The sequence below is a fragment of the Camelus ferus genome, chromosome 13, assembly GCF_009834535.1.
Source record: "Camelus ferus isolate YT-003-E chromosome 13, BCGSAC_Cfer_1.0, whole genome shotgun sequence".
In the NCBI taxonomy this organism is placed as follows: Eukaryota; Metazoa; Chordata; class Mammalia; order Artiodactyla; family Camelidae; genus Camelus; species Camelus ferus.
The window spans coordinates 8,454,361-8,479,677 of NC_045708.1; the positions used below are offsets into that span (position 1 = coordinate 8,454,361).

At 40.1% G+C, this 25,317-nt stretch overlaps 1 protein-coding gene across 1 annotated transcript in view; it reads left to right on the top strand.

The window, feature by feature from the left end:
• VPS13D (vacuolar protein sorting 13 homolog D) overlaps positions 1-25,317 on the top strand; it is a 226,887-nt gene that overhangs the window by 84,525 nt on the left and 117,045 nt on the right. Inside the window, 15 exon segments of the mRNA XM_032495223.1 lie at positions 1,962-2,064; positions 3,075-3,108; positions 3,110-3,228; positions 5,094-5,229; positions 6,314-6,361; positions 7,860-8,010; positions 8,101-8,311; positions 11,348-11,595; positions 13,074-13,265; positions 13,572-13,698; positions 15,313-15,455; positions 18,258-18,388; positions 18,624-18,799; positions 24,172-24,295; positions 25,078-25,313. Of these exon segments, the coding sequence (XP_032351114.1) occupies positions 1,962-2,064; positions 3,075-3,108; positions 3,110-3,228; positions 5,094-5,229; positions 6,314-6,361; positions 7,860-8,010; positions 8,101-8,311; positions 11,348-11,595; positions 13,074-13,265; positions 13,572-13,698; positions 15,313-15,455; positions 18,258-18,388; positions 18,624-18,799; positions 24,172-24,295; positions 25,078-25,313 (2,179 nt within the window).

A 25,317-nucleotide genomic window follows, 5' to 3' on the forward strand; every position in this document is an offset into this window, starting at 1 on the left:
AGCTTGGGGACCTTAGCAGTGTGCCTATGGAGGCGATTTAATTACAAAGCAATATACTCGTGAATGTCTTTATATGGATTCCTAGCACTTTATTCTGTGTTACAACGTGATCAAAGCCATTTGCCACCTGTTCTTTTTAAATCTAATTTGCAAATGGAAACTCAGAGTCTGGCGCACAGTGGGATATGAAAGCACATCTGGCTTCTTTTCCTCCTGGGTCCTTTATCTGCTGTAATAAAGCAGCTCTCTCACTCATGGAGAGGGAGGTGCCTTTCAAGGTGCCACAGTGAGTGCTGTTTACCCTGCAGACAGCTCTTAAATTTTTTACTCCCCCTCTGCTCTTGTCAGCAGCCTCACAGCTACTCCTTAATTTTCAACTTAATGAACACTGGTTTTTTAAGCAAACCTTGGGAACTAAGTGAGGCCATTAGGATGAGAAATGGGCATAGTCTAGCCTGAGATTATCTTAAGAAGTATTTGGAGTATCTGAAAACCAACCACGAAATTGTAGGAACACGCTGGAGACTACTCATGTATTTAGACTCCCCTGAGCCGTTGTCCTCACCAAAAAGAAGAACTTGCCTTATCCTGAAATGGCTTGTTTTGCAGTGTTTAGAGCACTAACTTGTGAAAACTTTAGAAGCTACAAAGGGAAAACAAAAAAAGCAATGACTCTTGAAGAGGCCTGGCGCTGTCAGGACGCTTCCCTGTGCCGGACTCGAGAGGCCGGAGAGGCGGGCCCTGGTGCAGTTCGCCTTCTCGGCTGTGCTGGCAGGAAACACGTGCTCCTGGGGAGTGAACTGAATTTTGAATGTGGCGTTCTCAGTGGGCAGTTGCAGTCACTTCTAGATGTCATTTTCTCCACAGCTGCAGGCCATGCGGGTCCTGGGCTTTCTTAGGCTGACTCTGTGCTGTAAAGCTGGACACATAGTGAGACTGGGCCGCGCCCTTTTTTCTTGGTGGAGCGTGTGTGGTTGTGACCTGTGAGCACATCAGCCAGGAGGCTCTGGCCACCGGGTGGCCGCTGCCTTTGTGGTCCCAGTGCCACCTCCCCCTTTGTGTGTGTGGCTGGTAGAGGAAGTGCAAGCCCTGGGAGGAGCCGGAGCGAGCAGCAGGCTGCGAGACGGGCACGTGGGTCCCCAGGCAGCCCGGGCCCGGGAGACTGTTCCTCAGTCTGATTTCTGACAGGGTCTGGAATCAGGTCAGACTCTCCCTGGAATCTGATTACTTATATTGATCACTGTTTCTTTCCAGTTTCCTCGATTAGAAGCTATTTTGTGAAAGAAGTTATATTTTGTCCTCCTTCTGTAGTCTCCATAGTGGTCCCTGCCTTACAGCAGAGGGTGGTGATATCTGTGCAAAAAAAAATGAGCTAAAAGTTTCATTTAAAAAGCTTTGGGATAGTGTATTTCTGATCTTCCAGGGAGGAAAAAAACCACAGCTATTCCTATAAGAGATAGGGAAGAATGTTTTTATTTTGTTATAATATGCATAATATGATTCCAACGTAGCTCATATAAAGGGAGGCTTCCTTAAAGTACAGGTATTTCAGACAAAGTGTAAGCAAGTGCCTGCGATACGTTTGTGTTGTTACAATTTGGGTTATCTGTTTAGAATGTATTTCTTGGGAGTAGTGGGGATTCATTACTCTTTCTTGTCTAATGCCAGCCGTATGAGGTCTGGCGCCTCCTTCTAAGATGAGGCCTGTGGAGTTGTGGGACAGCTGCGGGGTGGGAGTGGTCACACGCCACAGCCCATTGTCAGGGGACTAAGTCACCTAAGGCACTGGAATACACAGTGATACCCCACTCCTGTCAACACACCTGTGGTGGTTCCTCTTTCTCTCCACCTTCAGCCCCTTTGCACAAGAGGCAGTTTGGGGCACTGTCTCCAGGTTTGGGGAGGCTGTCTGCCACACAGGTAGAGGCACATGCTAACGGCCTTGTGTTTGCTCACAGCAGAGGTGAAGGCCCCCAAACGCCGGCAGCCTTTTGTCCCTTTCGCTCTGAGGAATCACACAGGCTGCACTTTGTGGTTTGCCACGCTGACCACCACGCCCACCAGGTAAGGAGCACTGAGTCTGCCACCAGGGGCTCCTGTGTTCCAGCCCAGCACAGCAAGGCGGGCCCTTCTTGAGGCTCTCGAGGTTGATTCTGTTTGAATCAATAACTTGCTGTCTTGCTGAGATTTATGATGGGAATTCTGGTTCTGTGTAGAGTCTGCAGTCAGAGAAACAAGTCTTGAGTCTGAAATATCCAAATTGTGATTTTGATCTTGGTGTCCATTGTTTTTAAAGTAAAAGTTGAGCAAATTAAGGATGTGAAAGAAAACTCACTCCATCCTTTCTTCTTGGTCCCCATTCCATTCCCCCTTTTAAAATAAGCTTTGTGTGGTTATTAAACCAAATGTTTTTCCCATTTTTCTTCCAAAACTGCTTTGAAAACACCTCTCAAATCCTTCCTCTACCCCCCCCCCCACCATATAAGAATTATCTTCCAAACCTTAAACATACTTAAGTCCAGATGGAATTGGGTGGAGTTAGGGGAACAAATGAGAATTTACCTAAGCCAAGTGAGAACATTCTCTAACAGCTTTCTGCCTGTTCAGACCTTGGCTCAACTTTCCAAATGCAGGCTGACCTTTCCAATTTAGGTAATGAAGTGTATGAAATGAGTAACAGGATCAACTGATTTGAGACCGTATTTCTCCTGCCTCCACCAAGTATGTATGATAACACTCTAGAGGAGACATTTTTGCTTTTTTGAAAACAATTCACATCTGTTAAATTCTAAATAGTCACGTAAATACTACTGTTAAAAGCCATGACTTAGTTTATGTAGCCCCCTGTGTGCCAGACTCTGCTGCTGGAGGCACGTGACCATGTGGCGATAGCTTTGAGCTGTTTCTAAAGTTTCAAGTAAGTTGTGATTGATCACAAAGATAACTTGTGTTATTGACCTTTCAGGTCATCTTTGACAGCCAGGTTACGTGGCCTGTTGCTATGAATTGAGTTCTGTGTGAGAGGGAGGTAGAGAGAAAGAGAGCCTAGCTGGTGTCGTCTGATTTGGTTCCAGGGCTGCGCTGTCTCACAGTGGGAGTCCAGGCGTAGGTTCCAGAAGGGACCGGAACATTTCTTGATGATGCTCACAATGTTAGCGAGTGGCGGGAAGTCCTTACAGGTGAAGAGATTCCCTTTGAATTTGAAGCAAGAGGAAAGTTAAGACACAGGTAAAACATGGTTCATTGTTTGCCTCAATATGTATATATACATTAGAGGCAAAACCCTAGGAACAATTATTCTTATGGTATAAATAATTGTCCCTAGTGTCTTGCCTTTCCACTTTTCCTTTGTTAATGATTTTAATGTTTTATTATTAAAAGGTATTTGGAAAATCAGTGTTTCCTTTAAAAAAATATGACTGTCCTGCTATCTTGGAAATACATTTCTTTCCATTTTAATTATCCCTTTGTTAGACAGGTGAGGTGATAACCTGTGTGTTCCATAGAAGTAATTTGGTTGAAGCGTAGACAGATCATAACACTCCAGTTCACTGCATCCTAGCCTGGCTTTCGTGATGTTGTGGTGCCATGGCATTCTTAAAAGCTATCAAAGCATGTTGGTTTCAGTTTTAAGATATGTGCCACATAGCAGTTTCAGCAAGCAGAGCCAGTAGTGAGAAGATATTCTGATTCTAAGTACGAATAACTCATCTGGGCAGACCGCTAGCTGCTGGCACTCTTAAAGTAGCCAGCCGAAGGACGGGAATAAATGTGAAAGAACGCTGTGTCTGGTTACTGAGATATCTTAAAATGTGTAATAAAATGTTCTTTTATTTGCAAACATTTTGAAGTGGAAGGGCTGTCCAGTGGATAGTGAATGGGTTAAGATTTTAGTGTTTGAGCCTTATGATCTGAAATTCAAGAGATTGGCTTCAGCCTTCTGTGGTCATACATGCTCATGGTGCTTTAAGTCTGTGTGTGTGCAAACCTGCTCCTGAGTCAGACACTTCTCCCTTCTGCCTTGCTCCGCATCAGTGCACATACTCCCTAGCACCAAGAATTCTGAACTTGTGGGCCTCCAGTGATTTTTCAGGAGAAAAATAGTTTAAAGAACTGCAGTACTGGGCACATGTGCCTGGAAGCCACATTAGAATTTCCAAGGATGAGTGGTGAGTGGTGTTCCACAAAGTTCCCCGAGAAGCTCATTATAGAGCTGTGACTGGATTTCTTAGTAAGCACTGCTTCTTGTATCAGAAGGGGTTTGGCCTTTTTGTGTCGTTTCCATTTTAGTTTCTGTGTTCTGTAACCCATTTCAAGTCCCACTGTTCTGCTTGAATTTCTCAAAATAAATGCCTTCTCTGGCTTTTCCCCCTCTGGCATACTGTACCCCACTCCCTGCCTCCCTCCTCCCTTCCCCGTTCCTGTCAGCCTCAAATCCAGTTCCCCATTTCAGGCTTCTGGCTTGAATTAGGCAAAATCTAAAATAGAATTAAATGTGCAATTTCCTCCTGTTCCTCCTGGTCTGCCCGCTGCCTTCTACTGTGGTGTCAGCTGAGCGTTTCAGCCCCGGGACTGAGGGCTCTGTCTCTCATTAACCTGCCTGTGTTCTTATAGGACTGAAGCTGAGTGACTGAGTGTGTCCTGAGAGAAGTAGGAGATTCCACAAAAGAACCAAGGAGAAAGTGCTGTTTTATGCATTTCCAAGAGTATGGTTACGTTATTAAATTGCCAGTGTAGCCTTTTTACTACCCCACTGAAACACTGTTAGCTGACGTCATCATTTCATAAAGGTTGAGGTAGAGGTTAGTGGGGGAGAGACCTGAGCTAGTTCTCAAGATTCACTTGGTTTGCACCAAAGGAGGGCTGATGCCACTCTTGCTTGGGCTTTATAGATCTTGCAGTTTTGTTTTAAGTATAAGACTCAGTTAAAATGTTCTCTTGATTTCCCTTGCATTAGGTAACCACCAAAAGGCTTATTAGCCAGCTGGGTTTTTAATGTCATTATACAGTAAATCCGATTCCAGTCTTTGCGTCTGCTTCCCCTCTCTTGCTTGGATTGTGCTTAAGGTCTTTTTCTGTGTTCTGCCTGACAGACACACCCATGACCTCCGGATTCATCAACTGCAAGTTAGAGTGAATGGCTGGGAGCAAGTGAGCCCAGTTTCTGTGGACAAAGTCGGGACCTTTTTCCGATATGCGGCGCCAGATAAGAATTCATCTTCCTCTATGGTGTGTGGCTGTGGAAAGGGTGTTCGGTGGCCGCGCCCCCTTAAAGAAACCAGGCAGGCAGACAGGCCTGTAATAGCCTTGCTCTAGTGAAATTTTCTTGTTCTTTATTTCTCCTAGCACTGGGAAGAATACCTAAGATTATTTTGGGTTATCAATGCCTACAACTATATAGACAAGCCAGCCAATGGTTAGTTTTAGTAGAAAAATAAGATGTAAAATTAGCATTAACACATAATACCCTCCCCGTACAGATTGGTTTTATACTCACCTGGACCACCCAGCAGGTTATGAGTCTGCCAAACACGTATTGGCTGTATTTTTACCCTTTCTTTATATAGTGTCTTCTTTATACTCCTTATGATGCTGCTCCTTGATCCTTCTAGCTCTGTGTCTCCAAATCCTCCTCTCTGGCATAGAGACAGATGTCCATTGTTGTTTATTTTCTGATCACACGTCCTTTCACCCGATTTTACGCAGCCTGTGGTTCTAGGGGCTGGAGGGCCAGCCTGGGGAGTGCTAGCAGGTGGCATGCCTGACTAGACTGTGCAGGTGGGGGCTAGCGTGCCAGCCGCTGTATCAGCCACTGTGGATGCTCTCGCCTGGGTCTCAGCCATACTTCATAGGTAACCACTCATTTGTGGGTAGCCAGTGATGAGTGGGAAAACACAGATCTGCAGAGATAATGTAGCTTTCCTCATGCTTGCTTGCTTCAAGAAAAATATTTTTGGAGAGCACTGTTCTTTCCGCTTTTCCTCTGTTGTGCCCAGGTTTCTTAGAAAAATAAATTTTCTTTCAAGATTACTTTTCTGCCTAAGTTCATGTCCAGTAATAAAAGGACTAAGCCCCTGAGAGATACCTTTTTATTGTGTTGATGCATTCTGGAGAAAATCTGTATATATTAAATGGTTGTGAGATGAATATTGCTTTTCCCTTACCTTCTAAGATATTTTCTCTTCATAGTAGACCACACTTTACCTAAGATTATTTATAAACACCTTTCAAGCAAATTACATTGTCACTGAATTTAATGATGCCTGTAATGTTAGGACTGTACTGACTCTCTGACTTTTGGAATTTTTCTTAGATTGGCAGCCCAAGCAGCAGAACAAATATTATTCATCCCCAGGTTTATGTGAGTATGACTTTCCCGTGTCACTGTGTTTATTGAGTTTACACACTGTGCCTGAACCATACATGGATGTATAGTTCTTGACAATCACTGGACTCTGTGTTTGGAATTATTGTTTTCTTTTTCTATGAATGATTACCTTCCGTTTATAAGAACCTGCAAGAAAATGTTTTCCCCTAACTTGGTATGTGAGACTGAATATTATAGGGAAGGAAGAGAAAAGGCAATTGTTTTGGTCCAAGGCCTCCTTTTCTTTCTAAGTTAAATATAAATTAACCTTTGTATGGCTATAAATATTTCATAGGTTTTGGTCCAAAGGTTATGAAAGTAAATAAGAATGAAAAACTAGTCAGATTTTTCCCCCCATTTGGCTTTTGAAACATCACTACAAGATGACATTAAAAAGCTATTTTCAGGTTTTTGCTTATAATTTCTTCTCGCTGAGGATAGCAAGTTTTAAAATGTGAAATTCAGTTGAGCTTGGAGACGACAAGATCAAGATTTAAAACAATTGTTATTGGGCCTCGGCTCTTCTGGGGCTTTGCTGAGCTGGGTCTGTGGAAGCTTTGGTGATGAGTGTGTCCCTCTAAAAAAACTCTAGAAGACTGTAGTGTGCCTTTTCACTGAGACTTCTAGAAGCTTTGGTTCAAAACATGGAGCTCTTCATTTGATTGTTTATAGGTTGGTTTTTGCATACTGTTAGTTTTAATTAAAAAGTTGGCAGTGTGGAAAGCTTGGGTTGTTGTGTCATTTGTTTTTCCAATAAAAAAGCATTAGGGTTAGGACACATTGTAATTGTACTTCAACTTGAAAAAAAACAAAAACTGAGAATTCTAATTAAAAAAAAAAGCTGAAAAGAAGCATCATCAGTATGTTCTGGATACTTGTTCTAAGAACAGTATTTTTGGAAATCTTCTCTTTAGTATACCTAAGGTGGAATTTTTTTACTTAAAAAAAGAAAATTCCTGTCCCATGGTAGTAGTTCAAAATGTGTTGAATGTGTGAATGAACATATGGTGATAAAGACAGTAGTGGCTGCACCCAAGACCAGAAATAAATGATTTCCCTCCATATCTTGAGTTTCTGAACTTTGGTGTTCTCTTCATTAAAAAAAAAAAAAAAAAAGGATTATTTAACAGAACAGAAGAAGAAGAGGTTTGTTTTTAAAGCTCTTAGAGATACAATGTTTCTTATAGGCAGTCAAACAATAGTGTATGGGCATATTGACTACGTTTTATGACGTTTAGAAAAAAAGTTGTCCTTCCTGTGAAACGCCGACCGATACAAGCAACTCTTTAGAACTGGCTGTTACAATAGTGTGTACTTACAGGATATTCACTCCTGTTAAAGTGGAGTGGTTTTAGGGCTTAATGACTCCTTTCACTGAGGAGCTATGGCAGTAATAAGATGCTTTTGATTTAGGCCTTCCTAGTCGGCAGTGTTGTATTTTGCGTGTGTTTCAAAAGCACAGTTACTCTCTTTTCACTTCTCTCTTTCACAGTTCTCTTCACTCCCGCCCGTCCGAGTCGTCTTCGCGGTGACTATGGAAGGCAGCGCTCGGAAAGTGATCACTGTCCGATCGGCCCTCATTGTGAAGAACAGGCTTGAGACTCCCATGGAGCTAAGACTGGACAGCCCATCAGCTCCAGACAGTAAGTTTGGACGTCGTCTTCCTTTTACCCTGAGACGGACTTTGGGGCGGGGACCACGCCTGAAAGCACTAACACTGATTTCTGTGGCAGAGCCCGTGGTGCTTCCCGCTGTCATGCCAGGCGACTCATTCGCTGTGCCTTTACACCTCACTTCTTGGCGGCTGCAGGCCAGGCCTAAAGGGTTGGGTGTGTTTTTCTGTAAGGCTCCTATTCATTGGACCAATGTGGTGAAGACTGCAGAGGTTAGTAGCAGCAAACGAGAGTGCCACTCCATGGACACGGAGAAAAGCCGATTCTTCAGGTATGCGTGGTGCAGCAGTGGCATGTAAATTTTGCCATTTTTGTTCTTCATTCTTTCCCTAAGGACCCTGAGTAATTCAATTGTGCTTGTTTAAAACCCTAAATTTCTTATTCCTTACGTTCTTGTGTTAAGAGTTCGTAAGAATTCAAGGGGTAACCCTTGGTGGGAGTGTGGTTGTTGCTTGTCATCTAATGTTGATGGGAGGAACAACCACAAACCCACTACTCACACTGTACGATTAGAAACATGTCTGCCTGCATCAGCATAAAGAGGAGACATGCAGGGAGGGGAGAAAAAAATATTACCAGTTCCCATTCCTAAATTGGGAAGCAGGAAAATCCTGGGGTTGGGAGTTTTTCAAATGACAGATTGCAAAGGACTTTGGATGAAGGGTCATGCACCTGGTTCTGACTTCTCCTGGGGACTTTGACAAAATTAATCATTTAGACTCCTGTTTTCCCCTTCTGAAGAGTGTAAGTAATATGTTACTAGATTCAATGTTAGGAAAATTACTGGATTGCACTTGTCAGATCCTTCTAAACTTAGACTTTAAACTTTTGAGATTCGAGATGATCAGCTTTAGTTTCCTTTATAGCAAAGGCAGGCATTCATTTAGTTTACACTTATAGAGGAGGTACACGAAGAACTTAAATTCCAGGATACCCTTTATCCAGATTCGCCAGTTGTTAACAGACTAGAGGGAGAAATAGACAAAAATACACAGACATAATTAGTGACGTTAACACTTCCCTCTCAGTAGTTTATAAAACAAACAAATGAAAACAATAAAGATATAAAAAGGATTTGAACAGTGTTATTATTATTAATCCAGCTTATCACAATTGGTGTTTATAAAGCACTTTAACTAACAACTCCAGGTTGCACATTTATTTCAAGTGTTTGTGAAACATTCATCAAGAGAGACCATCTACTGGGCCATAAAAGAAAGTTCAGTAAATGTTAAAGAATTGAAACCCCACACAGTGTATTTTATGATTACAATAGAATTAAACCAGAAACCAGTAACAATAAGATGCTTACAAAACCCAAATATTTGGAAATTAAATGATACATTTCTAAATAACCCATGGGTCAAAAAAGAAATCACAAAGGAAATAATATTTCAAAATGATTAATAATAAAAACCAGACATATTAAAATGTGGGGGATGCAGTAAAAGCCATTCTAAAAGGAAATAGATAGCTTTTAATGCTCATGTTAGAGAATAAGGAAGATGTAAAATCACTGATCTAAAATTCTATGTTAAGGTAGAAGAACAAGCTAAATACAGAGAAATGGGGAAGGATAAATAAATATGGAAATCAAGGAAGTAGAAAATAAATAATAGGAAAAAATTAATAATGTCAAAATGGGCTTTTTGAAAAGATTCATAATTTTAATAAACCTCTAATAAGACCAGTCATGGTGAAAAGAGAGAAAAAGCAAACGACCATTATAAGGAATGAAAAAGGGAGACATTATTATAGATCCTACAGATTTATTCAAAGGCGTGGAAGATGTCATGAGCAGTTTTATGCAAATAAATTCCACACTGGAATGGCAAATTTCTTGAAAAACGCTGCCAAAACTAACACAAAGAATAGAAAATCCAAATAACCCAATATCTATAAAAGAAATTTAATTTGTAATAGAAAGTCTTTACAAAGAACATTCTAGGACCATATAACTTCACTAGTGAATTCTACCAGGCATTTTAAGGAAGAAATACCAGCTCAATGCACACTCAGAAAGTAGAGGAGAATAGAACAGTTCTGACTTATTTTATGAGTTCAGCATATCCCTGATGCCAAAACTGATATACTTATTATGAAAAAAAGAAAGTCAAAAAAGAATAAAGATACATGTGTGTGTATAACTGAATCACTTTGCTGTACACCTGAAGCACAACATTGAAAATCATATACCTCAATTAAAAAATAAATAAATTTAATACTAAATAAAAAAGCTATAAGCCAACATTCCTCCATGAAGATATGCAAAAATTCTTAATGAAATATTACCAAATAAACTCCAGCACGTGAGGTTTATTCCAGTAATATAAGATTAGCTTAACATTTGAAGATCGATGAATGTGTCTAATTCATCATATTAACAAACTGAAGATAAAAGGCATCAGATCAGCTTCATAAATGCAAAAAAAAAAATTGTGAGACCTAATAAATTTATCCAGATTTCAGGATTCAAGGTCAACCTATAGAAATCAGTTATATGCTTATATTCTAGCTGTGAAAAATTAGAGAATATGATTTAAAATATCACTTACAAGAGCATCAGGAAAAAAAATTCAGGAATCAGTCTAAGGAATGATGTACCAGTCTTCTACCCTAGAAATTACAAAACCTTGCTGAAAGATACTAAAGAAAACGTGATTACTAAGTGGAAAGATATAAGCAAGTTCGTGGATTGGAAGACTCAGTATTGTTAGGATTTCCGTTCTCACGAAATTGATCTGGAGATACAACCCGATGCAATTGATTATCAGCAGGACCATGAATTTTTAAAAAATGGTATATTCACACCATTGCATATGAATCAAATACTGATGCATACAATAACATGGCTGAGTCTTGTTTAAACTTAATGCTATGCAAAAAAAACCCAAACACAGAGAGTAGTACATACTGTATCATTCTGTTTACAAGCAGTTCAAGAACAGGTACAATTAATTACCTTATGATGATAAATGTCGGAAAGTGGTTGCTTGAATGATGGGAGAGGATACTGATTGGAAAGGGATATGAGAGAACTTTCTGGAGTGAGAGAAATATTCTATAATTGGCTTTGGGTGGTATTTATAAAGGCGTATATAATTGTCAAGATTCATCAAACTAAACGTTTAAAATCTGTACATTTTATTGTGATTTGATTATGTGGTAGTAAATGCTTTTGGATTGAAAACTGCAGATCTCTTAGTAAATTATTGAACCATTTTAATGTTATGCTATCTCCTACTTAGCTAAGAAGAAAAAGTTCAGGGTCTTCATTCAGGCTGATTACACCATTTTGTCTTCATAGGTTTTGTGTGGCCATAAAGAAAGAGAATTATCCAGATTACATGCCTTCAAACATATTTTCTGACAGTGCAAAACAGATTTTCAGACAGCCTGGGCATACCATATATCTCCTGCCAACGGTGGTAATCTGCAACTTGCTACCTTGTGAACTTGATTTTTATGTGAAAGGCATGCCAATTAATGGGACACTAAAACCTGGCAAGGAAGTGGCTCTCCACACAGCTGATACATCCCAGAACATTGAACTGGGTAAGGATTTAGTCAAATAATTATCTATAATAATTCTGTGAAAGTGTCAGTGGATATTTTGTGATTATTTGGCGAACATTTTTGAGTAGTTGTAGCACATATAACATCTCAGTAAGCCAGCTCTAGGGATTTATGCAGTTAAAGGAAAAAGCAAAACTTACAATTTGGAAAATCATCGAAACAAAAAAACTGAACAAAACCAAAAGATTTACACAGCAAGCACTCAACATAGCCTTTTCTCTTATGTTGCTCACTTGGTGTGTAACTAAAGGAAGTCATTTCATCTCTTCAAATGACGCTTTTTACCAGCTGTAAAATGAGTGGAATCATATGTCTCTCTTCTTTTCAGGGAAGGGAAAAATGTTTGCTAAGCACACGCTGTACTCCAGGCGTTATGTCAAATACTTTCACACACGTGATCTCATGTAATCCTTACAGCAGTTGTTATTTGTCCCACTTTACTGATGAAGAAGTTGAGGGGTGGGACAGATAATGCATCAAGTAATTTTCAGTTGCAGGGATGAGTGAAGTCAAGGTAGAGAGTCATTATCCTGTTTAAGGCTGTTGCAGTCATGTTGAAATAATAAGGACTTAGATATTTACCTTTTTACAGTTTGTAAGTGATTTCACTACATCATCTCATTCAGTTTTCACAACAATGGATGTTTGAGGCAGAGACACAGCATTATCCCCATTTTATAGATGAGGAACCTGAAACTCATTGAACTTCAGTAATGTGTCCCACAGTGATAAGCTTACGTTTTTGAATATGTAAACCCTTGAGCTTAATTTAGAAAAGAAAAATAGTGCAGTCCTAGTTGTCTGTTTTAAAGAAAATAGGTCTTTGCTCTGACGTTTAATTAGTTCTTCAACAAATATTTACTGAGCCCCTGTGTATAATGGAAGTGTCCTCTCACCCCCCATCACTGTGTGCACACCGAGGACTCCTCATCTTCACATTCATGCTTTACGCGGATCATCACTTTTAACAGGAAGCCCACGAAGTAGATTCTGTGGTTACACCCATTTGGCAGATGAGACAGCGAGGTTAAATAGCTTGCCCCATATCACTCAGCTGTGAGGACAGACTGGGAATCTGAAGCCAGGCAGTGAGGCTGCAGAAAACCTTCACCCTTACCCTATACTTGCCTTTACTGGGTTTCTGGGACCCAGCTGAGGACGTGATGTATAGTAAACTCTTAATACTATTAAGAGCTATCATTCGATAACTTTTTGGTACTTTCATTCTTCTAATTATTATGCAGTTCAGACTCCCTAGTGTGACTTCCAGACCATCTGGTTTGCTTCATATTTATTCTCACTCCTGCTAAAGGAAGATGGCCATTCTAATGAGATTTTTGCCAGTTGAATACATAGATACTGATTTTTCCGGAAGGAATCCAATTTAGTTTGGCTGTGGGCTGTTTTGACAAACTGAAGCGAGAACCTCAAAAGACAATAGCTTGTGTCTTCCTTAGGGGTATCCCTGGAGAATTTTCCACTCTGTAAAGAATTGCTCATTCCACCTGGAACCCAGAACTACATGGTGAGAATGAGACTCTATGACATCAACCGGCGGCAGCTGAACCTCACCATCCGGATTGTGTGTCGAGCAGAGGGATCTTTAAAGATCTTCATTTCTGCTCCGTATTGGTTAATTAACAAAACAGGTATGTATACAGGCCTCCAGTAGGCCTTTGGAGTTGGTCATGGGAATTCGGATTTGTTTGCTCAGCCAACTAAATGGAGCCAATGCAAACAGATTACCTCAGCAGTATACGCTGCTGAAACTTCCCTGCTTCCATAAGAAGTGCTTAATCATGGTCAAGAGTGTCCTTTCGGACAACAACTGAGCCCACCAAATAAATTCAGTTTTCCCTGCTTACCCCTTGATGAGTTACTTTTCCTTTCTTTACTTGCATCTGTCTTGGACAGACTGGGTAGGACTGATGTGAACTTTCCCCTCCTTCATGAAGGGCTACCACTGATCTTCAGACAGGACAATGCAAAGACAGACGCTGCAGGCCAGTTTGAGGAGCATGAGCTGGCCCGGAGCCTGAGCCCACTCTTGTTCTGCTACGCCGACAAAGAGCAGCCAAACCTGTGAGTACAGTTATTTATGGGAAGGGGAAGTAAGCTCCTCGGGAAGGGAAGAATTAGCAAAGGCTATAGTATATCCGTGTAAGTAGAAATATACTGCAGATAACATCCTGACTTGGCAGGGGAATAGGACCGTGACTTAATGGGATTTTTTCGGATCTAATTTCTGTGTTATTTGATATTGAAAATAAACCATTTGGTTGGTTTATAACGAAAGCTAGTTTTATTTTACGTGCATTGAAGTAGTTCTATTCGTAACTCTGCCTATGAAGAGAGACCCTAATGTTCTCTTCTCTGCATGGCTTCTATCCCCCTGGAAGCTCTCAGCGCAGGCAGAGGAGCTGGTGTCAGAGGGGAGATAGGCTGGCCCTTTGGTAAAGCCTCCACCTCATTAATCCGGTCCAGCTCATTTTGTGTAAGGTTTTGAAATCCATCCCTTTTTTTCCCATCGAAATCAAATGTGCCATTTCAAGATCTCAGAGCGCTCATTGCACGTTTAAAGGCAGGAAGAGCAGCAGTTGTGAGGATTAGATGGCATATCCTTTTAACGTATGGTCGGGGCTTTCATTCATGTTTGTTCTTGGTTTTTACATTCTGCTTTTCACAGGCATCTTCTAGTTTATAGCCTTAATGCCGAAGTACGTAGGCATATCTGACTCTGCTAAAATGCCATGCCCCGTTATCTGCAGAACTATGCTACAGACTTCCCGGAGGGCGTAGGGGACCTTACACGCCAGTGGATGCAGATGTGTCTACCAGGGAGGGCTGGACTTTTGGTTGGTGCTGGAATCAGGAGAGGGTTGACTAGGGTGCTGGCCACGTGGGAGATACACAGCCACTTGACGTGGTCAGCAAGCCCAGACTCACTATTCTTCTGAAAGGATTTTGACAGTTTTAGATTTAGGACTTGATATTTGTTAACACAGTTTATTTTATCCAGGGAATTCATAGTTCCCAAAGCATTTCCACATAGATTCTCCCAATGTCCCAATGGATTAGACAGGGCAGGAAATCTTGTTTTGTTTTCAGATGAGGAAACTGAGGCTCAGAGAGAGTTACCTGCCCAAGGCTACATTGCTTGTTAGTGGTAGAGCTGAAACACACAAGCATGAGTTAACGATTCCAGGATCCGTGACAGGACACTGGCCAGCTAGATGGTGCTTTGCCTTTATAGTGGTACCAGGTCTTTGAAAGAATGGGCCATTAGCTGCATCTTCTGTACATACTTTTCTCATATGTTCAGGGTATTTCACGAACTCTTGAAGCACCTGAGTCAGGAAAGTATCAGTTTGCTCTGGATCCTTGTTTTTCAGAGGAATGATAGATACTATACATTTTCCTCATGTCTTATGTTCATAGAATCATAATGTTTTCTCCTAAAGTGGTTAGTTGTAGAAGTCAGTACATTTCACACAGTGCTGAACGTGGCTACCTCTAAGATAGAGTTTTGACCACCGACTAATTGCCTTGCTGGGTTTGGGGATCACATGCAAGTGAGGAAGAGTCACTATTAGAGTTCTAATTCTGGGTGCTAGCCGCAGCAGTGATTCCTGATTAGACAGGGAGAGAAGACTTTCTTATGGATGAATGTGTTCATTTTTGCTTTTCTGCCCACAGCTGCACGATGAGAGTCGGAAGGGGGATTCATCCAGAAGGCATGCCGGGCTGGTGTCAGGGCTTCTCACTGGATGGTGGTAGTGGTGTCCGAGCTTTGAGAGTCATCCAGCAAGGAAACCGACCAGGGCTGATCTATAACATTGGTGGGTTATATCTGGGGCAACGGGAGAACCAGAACCATTGGTCAATGACTTCAGGCTTGGAGGGATAAGCTGGCCATACATTTTGGCCTCACTGCAGGCGCTGATTTTCTTGTTTGGCGTTCAGTCAGGTGTCTGTTCTTTGACTGCTAGACTGATATCAACACAGACCTATTCTCCTGGGGATCTAAGGAGCCACCTAAACACCGCCCCTTTGAGGTCTGGGGCTCTGTTTCATTTCAGACTCACCTGTGTCAGAGAAGGATCAGTTTGGCTTGAATCCTTGCTTTTCATGGGAATAATAGGAACACTTAGAATGCTTTTCATCCTCCATGCATTTCCCACGCATTCATTAAAACTTGCAAACCCCAAGAGGGTAAGAAGCATTGTTCTCCTTGAAACCGAAGCAGAGAGGTTAAGTGACTGGTCCAGATATAAGGGGGAAATCTGGGTTAGAATTAGAATTATGACTTGAGTGTCCACATTTGAGGCAAAAAATATAATAAAATGCACAGGGTGTTTTTAGTCATTAGAAGCCCCTAAGCCAGCTTAGCTTATGGAGGTGGTGGGTGGTGAGTGAAAGGGAAGATGCTGTGCCTGGAACACTGGAAAGATTGTCCGAAGGGTTAAGACAAATTTCATTTAAATATGTCTCAGGTTTGAAATGTTAGCAATGTATCCTTCCTTTAGTATATAATTTGCAAGGATCTCAAAGCACTGTTTAGGACTGAATGTTGGGAAGCCACCTGGAACCGTTCATTTTCACTCTACGATGATAGGAATGTTCTGTCCTGTACCGTCCAGTATGGTTAACACTGGCCGCAAGTGGCTGCCGTGCGCTCCACAGTACATTACTAAGAAATGTGAATGTGACAAGGGAATTGAAGTTTTCATTTTATTTCATTTTAGTGAAGATAAGTCGTGCTGTATGACTAATGGCTACTGTTTTGGGCAGTGTAGGTATAGAGAGTCATGTTCTAGAAGGAAAAATCGAGGTGGTATCATTAAGCTGTTTTCCCTGAATCCTGTGGAGTCAGTGATATGTTTAAGCGTTTGAGGGCTTATTAGTAAAAGAGTCTCTTCCAAGTACAGTTTGCTTTTTATGTTTTTTAAAATATGAATTTGCATGTATTCTCCCTTGACATGAAGGTGTCTCCTTTAAAGTTGACATTAAGTTTTTTTAATAGAAAAAATAAACTTTATCTGATCCTCCAGCTGAGGACCATTTTTGTTACTTTTTCTCACATTTGTTTGCTCCACCCCTTGAGTAGGCAAAGTTCTGCTTCGTACTGAGTTTGGTTTTCTGCTGGAGTATCTGTCCTTGATAAACTATGAAAGCAAGACGCTGCAGGTTGTCTGGGAGCTGTGGTTGGTACGGATTGGAGGGAAAATGGTACTTGTGCTTTTTAAAGCAGCTGGCACTAAGGAACCGCACAATTCTTGCAGGGAGGCAAATTGAGCTGTCCAGTGGAAATATACAGTGAGTGCACATGTAAGCTTAGGTGCTAGGTGCATTCATTAAAACTTACTACTTTTGTGTTTAGAGATAAGAGTGTGACTTGAATTTTGTTGTTAAACCAAAGAAAGGAATAGAGAGAGTGGGCTCGGGTAGGATTTTATAATTCTTAAGGATCATGAGATCTTGGCATGTATAATCAAGGGAATTTGTGGGATCTCTTACATGAATATTTTTGAAGAATTGGATGGATAACTAGCTCCCTATCGGGAAAGTTTCAAGCATCGTCCCAAGCAGAAAATCCAGGCAGGGCCTTGCCAGTTAACGTCACATGTAACTCCAACAAGAAGGATTTTGTACATTTTGATCTTATCAAGCTATTCATTTATTAGGGGTTTGCCAGGGCAATCTAAAATGAAAAAGGAAATTAAAAAACCTACTTTTTTCCCAAAAATTGAGTCTTGATACTGTAGACTCTTTTTATAATATCAAACATATCTTTTATAGGTGAACTTTGATTAGTTGAGATCAGCTAGCTATGATAATGTTCATTTCTGACAATCGATGCTTTTCTGTATGGTACAGAAAAGTGTAGGGTTTATCTTCCTAGTCCAGCATTACTTTGCATTTCTGAAGCACAGAATTTCAGTGATTTTTGTTTTTTTGATTTGCTCAGTCTTTTAGCTGTTTTAAGATATGTGAAGTCTTATATTAAGTAACACCCTAAGTGTTTTGTTTGCTTTTTTTCCCAGTACTTGTTTTGGTGCTGAAAATATTTATCGTATGAAAGAATAAATTCTATGGTATTTCTATAATATTCTATAAACATATTTAGCATTATGTTTGAGCTGGATTCTTAGACAGTGGGCTGAAAGAAATACTGGAAGAGTTAATTGAGTTTAGGGAAGTTGCAGAGTCCAACTAAGTAATATGAAATTTCTGTTACATGCTATAAGAGGAGGAAATTTTGTGTCCCATATGTAAGCAGAAATGTATCACATAAACTCGTAGTAGTCAGTTTCATAAATGGAAACCAAAGGTATCTTGTGACCAAACATCTGTGTGTTTTAGTTGCTATTCTGATTGTACGCACTTGGTGAAGAAGCTAGGAATTATGGGGATACTGATGTTGCCATGGAGACTTGTAAAGGCCTAAAGGGGAATAAAGAATAATACTTGAGTGCAATTGCTGTTTTCATTCCATTTTTGGTAAGGCTTGACAGCCTCTCTCTGTGCTACAGTTGTTTTCTCATAGAAACTAAGCAATTGTGAAGTCTGTTTAATTTATTTAAACCACGCATTTTTTTCCCTCCTGATTTATTTACGGAAGTGGTTCTTGTTATTTGTAGGTATTGATGTCAAGAAAGGCCGAGGTCGATATATTGACACCTGTATGGTCATCTTTGCCCCCCGTTACCTGTTAGATAATAAGTCATCTCACAAACTTGCATTTGCACAGAGGGAATTTGCCAGGGGACAGGTAAGCAGTTTGCTTTTGGAGAATGGCTAGTGCTTCTCTAACAGCACAGTGAATTTTAATGTCAGGGCTTATCTCCCCCCATCAACACTAAGTTTTTTGGTGTGAGTAACCATTTTATGCCTTTGGTACCGTAAATAGCTCCTGGTAGAGAGCAAGATTCAGAGTAGATCCTCAGTAAACATTTGCTGTCTTTACTTGACTTGTTGACTAAAGCCAGTGATCCTGTGTGTTTTAGGGAACAGCTAATCCTGAAGGTTACATTTCCACCCTTCCTGGTTCCAGTGTGGTGTTCCACTGGCCCCGGAATGACTATGATCAGCTCTTATGTGTCAGATTGATGGATGTTCCCAATTGTATTTGGTCTGGAGGCTTTGAAGTTAACAAGAATAATTCCTTCCATATCAACATGAGGTAAGTTCAGAGACAATATTTAGACAAAAAGTAGCCTTGTTTGAGGTATGGTAACGTAAATAGTAAGCTGTAAATACCATATAAATTTCAGATATTTATAAAACTATAAATAGTAAGTAGTAGATAGTAAGACTCTTCATGAAATGAGCACATATGTTTCTGGCTCAGACAAAGGTCTTCAAACTGCAAAGACCAGGTGAACATTTTGATGGAATGAGTTAAAGGGAACGTTGACACTTTTGACCACTGTGCATTTTGCTGTCGTCCGAGGTCACATGTTCAGGGGGTAGCAGGGAGCTCGTGATTGCCCACAGCTCTGAATTCTGTCAGCATTTAGAAGGTAGCATTGATTGTAAATGTTTTGGTCTATTCTTGCACCTATACGAACTGTTCTCTCAGTGACTGCCGTTTCAGTGAATCACCTGGCCTTCTTTGCCCAACTCAGTGACCCTCTGGTCCTCAGAGAAATCAGCAAAATTCCACCTCAGCTAGCCAGGGTGACTGCTTTCATCAACGCTTTTTTTTTTTTAAGTATTAAACTTTAAAAGATTGTGGTAAAATACACATGTCATATGGGAATGATAACATAAGGGCCCAGAGATTATTTCGTGGGCCTCAGGCACATAACGGAATTTACTGTCTTAACCATTTTTAATTTCAGTAGTGTTAAGTACATTCATGTTGTGCAAACAATATCCTAAACTCCTTTCACCTTGCAAAACCGACCCCTCTGTACCCAGTAAACAATAACCCCTTAGTTTCCCCTTCTCTAACCCCTCGCAACCACTATTCTCCTTTCTCTATGAATTTGACAACTCTTGCCACCCCAGATAAGTGAAATCATACATTTGTGTTTTTGTGACTGGCTTGTTTCACATAGCAAATGTAGCAAAATGTCCTCAAGGTTGATCCATGTTGTAACGTGTCAAAACTTTCTTCCTTTTTAAGGCTAAATAATACTGCATTATATGTTCATCCTACATTTTACTTATCTGTTCATTCATTGATGGACACTTGAGTTGCTTCTACCTTTTAGCTATTATGACAGACTCTTTTTGGTGGGGGGAGGTAATTAGGTTTGTTTGTTTATTTGTTTTAATGGAGGTACTGGGGATTGAACCCAGTACCTCGTGCATGCTGAGCATGTGCACTACCACTGAGCTGTACCCTCTGTCCCTCCCATAAGAGCTAAAGCTATTATGAATAGTGCTGCTGTGTTTTTGGATGTACAGATATCTCTTTGAGTCCCTGCTTTCAATTCTTTTAGGTATATATTCAGAAGTAGAATTGTTGGATCATATGGTCATTTTATTTTTAATTCTTTAAGTAACTGCCGTACTATTTTTCATAGTACCTGCACCATTTTACATTCCTGTCAACACAACACAAGGGTTCCAGTTTCTCCACATCCTCACCAACATTTGTGGGTTTTTTTGTTTTTTGTTTTTTTGATAGTAGCCATCCTGACGGGTGTGAGGTGGTATCTCATGGTTTTGATTCACAATGACTTGTGATGTTGACCTTCTTTTCATGTGCTTTTTGGCCATTTGTGCATCTTCTTTGGAGAGATATCTATTCAAGTCCCTTGCCCATTTTTGAATTGGTTTTTTTTTTTTTGGTTGTTGTTGTTGCGTTGTTGGAGTCTTTTATATATTGTAGATATTAACCCCTTATGAGATAATTAATTTGCATATATTTTCTTTCATTCCACACATTGCCTTTTCACTCTGTTGATTGTGTTTTTAATTTTGGTGTAATCCGGCTTACCTTTTTTAACTTTCATTGACTGTGCTCCTGGTGTCTTATCTGAGAAATCATTTCCAAATCCAATGTCATAAAGCTTTTCCCCTGTTTTCTTTTGATAATTTTATAGTTTTACCTCTTACATGTAGGTCTTTGATCCATTTTGAATTAATATTTGTATGTGGTACAGGATAAGGGTCCAACTCCATTCTTTTGTTTGTAGATTTCTAGTTTTCCTAACATCATTTGTTGGAAAGACTTTCCCCATGGAATGTCTTGGCACTCTTGTCAAAAATTATTTGACCCTACATGTGAGGGTTTACTTCTGGGCTGTGTGTTCTGTTCATCCATATTCTGTCTTTAATGGCAGGATTACACTGTTTTGATTAGTGTATCTTTGTAATAAGTTTTGAAATTAGGAAGTTGACACCTCCGTCTTTGTTCTTTTTCAAGGTTATTTTGGCTATTTGGACTCCCTTGAGATTCCAGCTGAATTTCATGGTGAATCTTTCTTTTTCTGGGAAAAAAAAAAAACACTTGGAATTTTGATGGGGATTGCATTAGGTCTGTATATCCACTTTGGATAGCATTGATATCTTGACAATATCAAGTCTTCCAATCCATGAACCTGGGATGCCTTTCCATTTATTTCTGTCCTCTTTAGTTTCTTTCATCAAATGATTCTGAAGCTAAGGACACTGAAATCAGTGCTATTTCAACACATTTAGAAGCAAAATTTAGTCGTTTATACCTTATAGTTAGTTCTCCATGGAGAACACTATTGTAAGGTAACAGAAAAATGGCTAGTTTAATAGATGAGCCAAAATAGTATTTATATGTGACTTTTAAAGAAATGCATTATCTTAAAAGAATGCATTATCTGAGGTTTTTCTTTGTTTTTGGTCAGTGATGTGCCTTTCTTAATTATCCTTTGCCCTGGCCCCTATTAGAGTTAACTGCATCTGGTATAGTGGTTTTCAAATTGTGTTCCTAGGAGTAGTTGGGGTCCAAGGAGGTAACTTTATATACAGGCCAAGGAAGCAGAGTTGGCAGGGCTCTAATGCCCTCATCCCTACTTCAGCCAGAACTCCCATTAGCATTGTGTGTTTCCCACAAGGTTTCATTTAGCAGGGGGAAAAAGGTGAGGAATTCTGCAGCTAAAACCACTACTGGTTTGCATACTGCCTTGATGGAGTCAGCCCAGATCTATTGTGTGAGAAGGGGAAGCCAATTTGGAATTTTAAAAGTTACTCATGGTTACTTAAAAAAGAAAGAAAAAAGAAAGAAAGAGAGGTTTGGAGGTGGGGGAAGAAGGTGACTCGTCTACCTTTATTAATCCTTTTGAAATAACTTCAGTGTGTGGCCCTAAACTACTGAGCAGAAAACTGTGTCAGCTCTTTCTTTTACTTCCCCCAGTTTTCGTTTTGAAACAGTTTAAACCCACAGAAAACTTATGACTAGTACAGTGACACCCCCTCATCTTTTACCTAGATTTCCTGCATTTCAACATTTTCTGTGTTACTCTCTCTCTACACGTGCACGCATACATACTTTTTTTCCAAACCACTTGAAAGTGAATTGAAGTCATCATGATACTTCGGCCATAACAAACTTTATTTATCACCTATTATCACACACCGAGGAAATTTAATATATAATATTGATATGTTTTAAAATGAATAGTCCTTTGAAATGTCCTTCATAGCAACCCTCCTCCCTTGGTCTAGGTTAGGATCTGGTATATCTTGTCTGCTTTCGTCTCGAATAGTCATAGTCTCCTTTTCCTTTTTTGTCTTTATTGACATTGACATTTCTTTTTTTTACCTTTTTTTTATTGAGTTATAGTCATTTTACAGTGTTGTGTCAAATTCCAGTGTAGAGCACAATTTTTCAGTTATACATGCACATACACATACTCATTGTCACATTTTTTTTCTCTGTGAGCTACCGCGAGATCTTGTATATATTTCTCTGTGCTATACAGTATAATCTTGTTTATCTATTCTACATTTTGAAATCCCAGTCTGTCCCTTCCCACCCGCACCCCTTTGGCAACCACAAGTTTGTATTCTATGTCTATGAGTCTGTTTCTATTTTGTATTTCTGTTTTTGTTTTTTGTTTTTTGTGTTTTTTTAGATTCCACCTATGAGCGATCTCATATGGTATTTTTCTTTCTCTTTCTGGCTTACTACACTTAAAATGACATTTTCCAGGAACATCCGTGTTGCTGCAAATGGCATTATGTTGTCAGTTTTTATGGCTGAATAGTATTCCATTGTATAATATACCACATCTTCTTTGTCCAGTCATCTGCTGATGGACATTTAGGCTGTTTCCATGTCTTGGCTATTGTAAATAGTGCTGCTATGAACATTGGGGTGCAGGTGTCTTTTTGAAGTAGGGTTCCTTCTGGATATATGCCCAGGAGCAGGATTCCTGGGTCATATGGTAAGTCTATTCCTAATCTTTTGAGGAATCTCCATACTGTTTTCCACAGTGGCTGCACCAATCTGCATTCCCACCAGCAGTGTAGGAGGGTTCCCTTTTCTCCACAGCCTCTCCAGGATTTGTCATTTGTGGACTTTTGACTGATTGCCATTCTGACTGGTGTGAGGTGATACCTCATTGTAGTTTTGATTTGCATTTCTCTGATAATTAGTGATATTGATCTCGACATTGACATTTTTAAAGAGTCCAAGCCAGTTTCTTGTAAAATGTCCTATTTTCTGGATTTTTCTGACAGTTTTCTATGTATAAATTTGGACCAAACATTTTTGGTAAGAATACTACCTCTGCAGTGGTGTGTGTTTCCCATTGCGTCATATCAGGAGGCCTGTGACATCCGTAGGTCCCATTACTGCTGTTGCTGATAAATTCGATCATCACTTGGTTAAAGTGGTGTCCACCAGGTCTCTGTATTGTACTGTTACCTTTTCTTCTTTGTAATCGAGAGCAGTCCATTTAGGAGATAATTTGAGACTGTGTGTGTTCTCTTTCCCCAAAACCTTTAACTCAGTATTTTGATGGATCTTACCTGAATCCGTTGTTACATTGGTGGTTGCAAAATGGTGATTTTTCTGATTCTCTCATTTCTTCTACATTTGTTAACTGATATTCTTCTGTAAAGAAGAGCTTTCCATTCTCTCCAGTGATTTATCTATATTTGAATACACACACAAGCACATACAAATTATGATCACGTACTGGTACCTCCATGCCACAGGATTCTTCCTTTCCTGCTCTCATCCTACAGAACAAACCCTGTTTATCAGTAACATCAATACATTAGTTTGAACCCTATGAAGTTTCTCTTTTCTAGGTCAAAAGTAGTCTAATATCAACAATTTTAGTAGTTCAACCAGTATTTACTCATTTGCTGTACTGACACTATGACCAAAACAAACCCACTAAGTAAAATGCGTAGATCCCATACAGTCACAGTGTGTTGTTCAAAAGTTGCTTGAATGAATTCTTTTTTTACTGGGTGATTATACTGTCGATTTCTACTTTTTAAAAAAAAATGTGATCAAGGAACACATAGTGGTGATTATGAGAAATATGGGAAGAAAGTGAACTGGAACTTGTTTCATCCCTTTTATGCAGCCTCTTCTGTTTCCTTTTTCTGCAGAGATACTCTGGGAAAATGCTTCTTCCTGCGTGTGGAAATTACTCTTCGAGGAGCTACCTATAGAATCTCATTTAGTGACACAGATCAGTTACCCCCTCCTTTCCGAATTGACAACTATTCCAAGGTATCAAAAGGAGCTGAGAGACAGTTTGGCTGTTTCATATGTGGGAAAGTGGAGTATGTACTGCCCTTAAGATAATGATGAAATATATTTTAAACTTGGGTTTAAAAGAAGCTATACAGGAATCTTAGAAATCCTTGCTACTGAGAGGTGGTTTCTGCTGGTTATTTTGATTGCTAGGCAGCCTTGTGCAGAAGTGACTTCTCAGCCCCCAAAACTTACTTTGACTAGACAGTTCGGTTGGCATGGTGCCCTCTGTAGACATTCCATTTAAACAGAGAGAGGAATCAGAATCAGACTGATAAATGTCCAGTAGAATGGGCATTTCTACTGTTGCTTAGTTACAGTGAGCTTCTTTATGAATCTTCCAAATAAAGCTAAGATGGAAATCATTCGATTCTATTTTAAATTATGCCTTTGAATAGCAGTGTCTTACAATATGTGACTTTCCATAGCTGAATTCCAAAATTTTTATACCTTTCTCTGTTCAGAGTGTGTCCTGGGGGGTAAGGGTGGACTAGGTGCCATTGAAAGGATAGAATTGCTTCTCAGAACCCTTTACGCAGCAGCGGGGGCCTGTGTCCTTTCATCGGTGGGCTTTTTTGCAGTGTTGAAGATGATTAGAAAGGCACTTGAGGAGGCGAGATGCTGAGCCTCACTTGTGGTTATACGCTGTGTAGAAGTCATTTGGGAAGGATCTAGGACTTAAACCCAGGAGGCACTGAATCACTTTCCAGTAACACCAGTCTGAGCCAAAGTCCTCTTCCTCTCTGCTGTTACCATAGGTCCCGGTTGTCTTCACTCAGCATGGCGTAGCTGAACCCAGGCTCCGAACTGAAGTGAAGCCCATGACTTCGTTGGATTATGCCTGGGACGAACCCACCCTGCCACCCTTTATCACTCTGACTGTTAAAGGGGCGGGCTCCTCTGAGATCAGCTGCAGCATGAATGACTTCCAGGACAACCAACAGCTTTACTATGAAAATTTCATATACATTGCTGCTACGTATACATTCTCTGGGTAA